The sequence below is a fragment of the Cryptomeria japonica genome, chromosome 4 (assembly GCF_030272615.1).
Source record: "Cryptomeria japonica chromosome 4, Sugi_1.0, whole genome shotgun sequence".
Taxonomy (NCBI): Eukaryota; Viridiplantae; Streptophyta; class Pinopsida; order Cupressales; family Cupressaceae; genus Cryptomeria; species Cryptomeria japonica.
This window is the reverse complement of record NC_081408.1, coordinates 12252265-12258504: the sequence shown is the minus strand read 5'-3', so window position 1 is coordinate 12258504 and position 6240 is coordinate 12252265. Positions and strand designations below refer to the sequence as shown.

The 6240-nt window shown below is 35.4% G+C and overlaps 1 protein-coding gene across 2 annotated transcripts in view; it reads left to right on the top strand.

Moving 5' to 3' along the window:
• The first annotated feature begins 249 nt into the window (after window positions 1-249).
• The window catches only part of LOC131040780 (bifunctional nuclease 2), a 74046-nt gene continuing 68055 nt past the window's right edge, over window positions 250-6240 (top strand). Inside the window, exon 1 of one of the 2 annotated variants that reach the window (XM_057973739.2) lies at window positions 250-1369. In XM_057973739.2, coding sequence (XP_057829722.1) covers window positions 1072-1369 — 298 coding nt within the window. In that variant the 5' untranslated portion in view covers window positions 250-1071. The remainder of the gene's footprint in view (window positions 1370-6240) is intronic. The other variant, XM_057973737.2, reaches the window with a different exon arrangement.

Below are 6240 nucleotides of genomic sequence, written 5' to 3'. Positions count from 1 at the left end.
GGCATCTACTAAAATAGTATTAAAATAATCTTCCTTAGTTGGAAAGTCTTACCTACTATTTGTCACCCGCCGCATGATTTAACTCCGCGTGAAATGGTAATTTTACAAGTTTATCAAATTTTTTTCTACGAGTTATGAGTAGTTTTATCGACAATTTTCGTTATCCATGCGGTGAAAAAAGAGCGCCGCCGTTTTTCACCCGATGTAAGATGGTAAATAAGGAGTTAAAAATAGAAAAAAGAAAATCTGAACAACTTGTTTATCAGCTTTTGTTCATATATGAACTGAAAAAGACCCAGTTTTCTATGGGCACAAACGTTTAGATCGTTTCCAGGCCATTATATACACGAATTATTCTTGGATTCAAGCGCAGATTCATCAATTTGTCCCCTCTGTAAAAATCGTCAAAATTATCCTTTCAAAGGAGCTTGATATAGTGAAATTTAACCGAGTCTTTGTTATTCTCGTAAAATATACTGAAAATTTGGTGCATTCATGACGTAGTAGTCTCATCGTCTATCCTGCAAAACTTCTCGCACAAATCGTGTGAATTCGTGAAATTTGACCCTGATATCGTTTTTCTAGGAGTATTGAAAATTCAGTCCGACTCTGTCTATGTCCTCATTGTCTGTCCTCCGGAATTCTGCTTAAAAATCCTCCAAATTGACTTAGATTTTCTTCATTCTTGCAAAATTCTATAAGATTTAGTGAAATCTGGCGTAGATTTCCATGGTAGGCTTGAGTTTTCCACAGTACATGAAGATTTCCATATTCCTGTAAATATCTCTCTATGTTTAGTGATTTTCAGAGCAATTTCTGTACATAATCGTCTTTTACCCTTTAAGTTTACTCTAAAAAGATCCTGTACTATAGTACCTTAGGGTTTTCAGCTGTATAAAGATTTGTATAAACTTGTCTTCTAGCTGTATAAAGTTTTGTCTGAACTTGTCTCTAACTCTGCCGCTGTGTATAATTCGCGAAGATTTTTTCTCTCTTAAGATTTTGAAAGTCTTCGCAGGGTCGCGGGTTTGAATCTCGTAGATAAATATATATCTTGTATTCTTTTTCGCTATGGCTGCTTTGCAGAGTCCTGTGATTTGCCCGTCCGTATGTGTAAAGCAGGAGATGAACATGTCGGCGATGCCTACGAGAATAAGTTCTTTGAAAAACAGATTTTGGGGGTTAGGTAAACAGGATAGCTGCAGGGCTAGGATTTTTAAGGCCAATTTCGTGAAATTGACGTCTCATAAAGGATTTCTGCAAGTTCAGTGTAGCTCCAGCATGTCTTCTAATAACGGAAGTGGAAGCATGGCGGAGAATTTCAGTGAAAATGATGAAGATTATGTCAATTCTAGTGTTATTGAAGCAGGTTGGTTTTTCTTCTTTTGAATCCAGTTTTCGGATTGTTTGTTTATGCGATTTTATGTGGATATGGTGTTTTTTGGTTGGAGTTAATGGCTCCTTAATTTTAAGTAATAGATCTCTTGAAAAGATGTAGATTAATAATTTTTTTTTTTTGTGCCTGCAACGGCTTTTTGTTTATTGAAAATTTTGGATAAGCTGGAATATTTTAGTGGAGATAATAATTTGAAAAATTAGAAATAAATTGTTGGTAAGTATGTGGAAAAAAGACACTCTACTTTCTACCTGTAACTGATGTTTTTTATTTTTTATTTTGTAATAAGCTAGGAATTTTTCTGAGAGGTAATGATGAAAATTTAGTGGAATAAATAGGTGGTTCCATGAGGCCACCTATTTAAGTTTCCTGTATAAATTATAGTAGCACAGATGGTCTCATGTAAACTTTAACATAAAAGATAATTTGGTTTTTTTTTTTTTTAAATTTTTTTAATTTTATTAGCTACGACAGGGTATCCTTGTGGTTCAGTCCAGCGTCCAACCTGCCTTACCTTGGTCTTTCTTCCTACAGTTCAGCCCCTTAGAATAGTAGGGCCCATAGAAAACTAGAGAGGGGGGGGGTTGGGAGCAAGCTTAGCCAGGAGCAGGCGCAAATAAAAGGAGGCGTAGCCAATGGGAAGTGAGACTAATCGCCTGCGGGGAGGATCCACATCCCGCAAACAGTCCCCCCTCTTAAATCTGGGGAGGGAGTCAAACCCGAGACCCATGATTGTAGTGGTGAAGCTGCTAGTTTAGATATTGAAAACAAGCTGTAAAAAAATCAGTGACAATAGGGTGATGGTAAGGGCTGGTGGGGATGGTAGTGGGGAGGTGGGGTGTTTAGGAGAGGAGGGGGATGCTGAAATTATGTGGCCGCTGTATAATGAAGAAATGTCGCACAGGCACATACATTTCCTTATCTTTTTTTCAGCATTTCCCTCCAAATTTTATCACTAAATTTTTTTTTATTAAGACAAATAAATAAACATATCTCTCGTATTGTGTGTGTCCAATGCGTATTGTGTGCATCCATGATTATGTTGTAGCCATGCGATATCAATTTGGCCTTCATCTTCTCCATAAATAGTTTAACCTTGGAATCATTTCTTTCCTAGATTGTGGTCCTCAATGTGGTTTTGCTAAAGGGAACATGAAAAGGATTACCTTGGCCATCAGCTTTGCCTACATTGGCTATATCCCCTCTTAGTGAGGAGATCAAGCAACATGGAAATGAATACCATTGGCCAAAAACAATTTTTCCATTGTATGATCTGCTTCATGTCCAGTCAGCACATGGAACATATTTGTATTGGGTTTGCAATGTAGAACTGGTGGCCCTACATTTCCCCTTATTCTGCACCACTTACCTAAAATGTCGGAATTACAGGTGGTCTATCTCCACATGTAGAAACCTTGAAGGAAGTAGAATCTCTCTATGCAAGTGAGTTTGCCCACAAAGGCCATCCCTCATGATGCTTCCTTTCCAACTGTGTGGGTAGATGTTACATTTCCATTCTGACTACTCTTTGAATTAGTTGCCTTGTTAGCAGTAAGCAACACTATAAATTGACACAAAAGGCTTTTCTTGTCAAATGGACCCTTGGCATGTGATGCCAACATCTTGGAAGGGCAATCACATTGTTATGCACTCTCAATTAAACTGCTTTTTTTTTGGGATTTGGCTATCATCACTTGTTCCCTCACATTTCCTTTCTTTCATCACTGAAATCAAGGTCTCCATTGTCACTCAAGCAACTCATCTTGAGCCTAAAAGGAAGTACAACAAAATAACAACAAAACTCAATGATATGTATTTAAAAGCAGCAAACTTTTTAATGTTTTTATGCAATAGTGATATTTGAACTAAGTTCAATCCTACTGTATTATTTATTCAACTTATAGCAGCTAGCAGTTGTTATAAGTATTTGTACGTTATAAAGTAAACAAACTGAAAATAAAAAACAGAAAAAAACTTGTTACAAATGGTAAAATGCCATATGATTATAAGAAATAAGATCTAAAAAAATGGATGGATTGGTTCTTCCAATACTTTTCTCCTCTTCTGTCTTTTACTCTTTTCAGATTCCTTTCTCTTCTTGCTTGCCAAAGTAAATTGACAAAATGAAAAGTGCAAACAGTGAAATCGTAAATGAGTATGGGCTAGGGTTTTTGGGTGTTTTAAGTACAAATCTTTAGGTTGGGGGGCCTTGCACACCTGTCATCCTCACAAAGGATTTAATTTTCTTTTTTGTGTCTTACACTTACTGTTTTTTGATGGGGATAGGATGGCATTAAAACTCTTGGATATTGTGGATGACAAACCATCCAAAAACAATAGTTTAAAAAGGGGGGCATTAGCCCTAAGAATCACCCCCAAATTAGGGGCATGGTCCAATTGTTTTTTCACTTTTGGGATGGGGAGTATGATGGTCTTTCCCGTCTCCGTGCTACCAAACTGTCCTTGGACAAGGGCACGTCTTATTAACCTTAGTGATGCATTCCTAGATGAGGGGGCATCTTATTAGCCCCAAAGATGCATCCCTAGGGCAAATTGGTAAATTCTGGTAAAAGATGTGGAATACTAACATTGTATATTGTGCCTATAACTAATATTTTTTTGGATTGTTAAATTGGCCTTGTAGGTTAACCTTCAGGATTGAGAAGTATATCTTTTGTTAAATTGACTTAGAACTTGAATTGGGCCTCGTTTGTTGGGTGTGCCATATATAGAATTGGATGCAGTGATGTACTTGATTCAACCTTCGACATCCATACAGTTAATGATATAAACTGTCTCCCAAGGATTTGAACACGGGCCTTCATTATGGAAGGCCCAGTAGTTTACAACTTGACCTCATCCCATTTGACAAAATTTTGGGAATAACATTGGGACAGATCCCATAGAGAACATGGGGGTGGGCCTGGATTCGTAATATGGTTACACTTGACTGTACTACAGTGTGCCCTCATGGTGATGCAGGGGTGGGCTTTAACCTTGTCATAACTTGTAAGTTTGACTCCTAAATCAAGGTGAGCCCATGGTCACAACAAGGTACCCTGACACTAGGAATGGAACTTGGGTCTGTGGCATGAAACTCATCGTCTCTCATAACTTGCTCCAAACTTGTTGGGTGCGTTTGTTTTTTATATTTATTTATTGGATTTTTTATTTTTTACTTTCAAGATATGGTGTTTTCTTGGAGATAATAATTCGAAAGTTTGAGCAATAAATTTGGATAAATATGTGCAATAATAAAAACCGTGTATTTTATTTGTAACTGATTATTTTTAATTTTTTTTTTGTAAGCTAGGATTTTTTATTGTGGAGATAATAATTGAAAGACCGAGTCAACAGATTTTTGGCTAAAAGTGTGGAATAACAACACTATATATTTAGTGCCTGTAACTAATTTATCTTTTTTGGGATTTTAGTTTATTTAAATCTTTGTGCTAACATCGGACCTAAAAGTGAAAATTTGGGGTCTAATAATTTTTATTTGAAAACATTAGAGATTTATTTTTGTTGAGATTTTAGTTTTTCTTTTTTTTTTAAATTTTTATAAGTAGGAGATAATCCTGCTGAAGATTGTGAAAATTAAATTGCACTCAAGATTAATGAATAGTAAAATTGCATTTTTGTGCCTTTTAGCTGTTTTTCCTAATTTTGTCTGTATTGATGGAAAATGCAGGTTTGATTATTTTTATGCCATAAAAATATTATTTAAAAATATAGATTCATTTATGTTCATTGTTTTGTTTTGGGAAAGTTATGATTCATGCCTACTATAAATGTAATTTTTAACCCTAGCTCTTTGCTATTGTACCTGATGTATCTTCCAGCCCCTTTGACCTCTTCTTGGTTATGCAAGGACATTGATAAAATTTCTTTTTGAAAAGCTAGTGCTTTTTTGAGTTAATAAATTTTGACAAAATATTTTTTGGATTCTTGTAATTATATTTGGTGCCTTTATCTGTTGATTTCAAAGGTTTTTGACATGTGATGGGGAAAATTAATGTCTGGTTGCCTTTGTTGCAAATGAAAATAATCTGACGTATAGAGGTTTTTTTTGGGTGAAAGTATGGGGTTTCCTTGGCGTTGATATTAAAAATATTAAGGGAATAGATATTTGACACAAGATATTCAGTAATAAAAATGTAGCTTGTGCCTTTAACTGTTTAGTTAGAAGAATGTTGGCATTCATGATTTTATGCCTTTGACCATAACATCATTGTTTTGGACAAGGGATTGACTTGGTAAACCAACGTATAAATGGAATTCAATTACTTGGGATAACTCAGGAAATAGCATCAAACTAAAAAATGCTGAAATATTAAAAAAAAAAGAGGAAAAAATGTCTTCATTTTATTTCATGCCTAGTAAAGTGTGTAGAGATAGATTTAACTGTAAAATTACTGCTTTCTGAGACCCATGACTCCCCATTAATACTTTAGGCTCAACTTTAGCTTACAATTTATGCTCCTTATTTTTGTTAGAGGTACTACCTCGCAAGGCATATATTACAATTGAATATTATTAAGGCACACATTTGTATTTCAGTACTTTTTGTGACTTCTTAGGAAAGGTTGCTTTCTAAGTGTCAAACATAGAAACAAAAGCCTCAGAGTCAAAATTAAAGCATTTTAATCTGCCACAGCCCAAAATATTTTGTATTTTTTGCTTTTCAAACCAGAATAGAGTTCTAGAGGTGACAACACCCAGTAGGGTTGAGGAGCAATGCTGCCAAGCATAAATTAGTGCCTTTGAGGGCATAGGAACCTTCATGGCACATGCCATGTTTCATAATATTTACTACTTCAACTAAGCTCCAAATACTTCAAAAA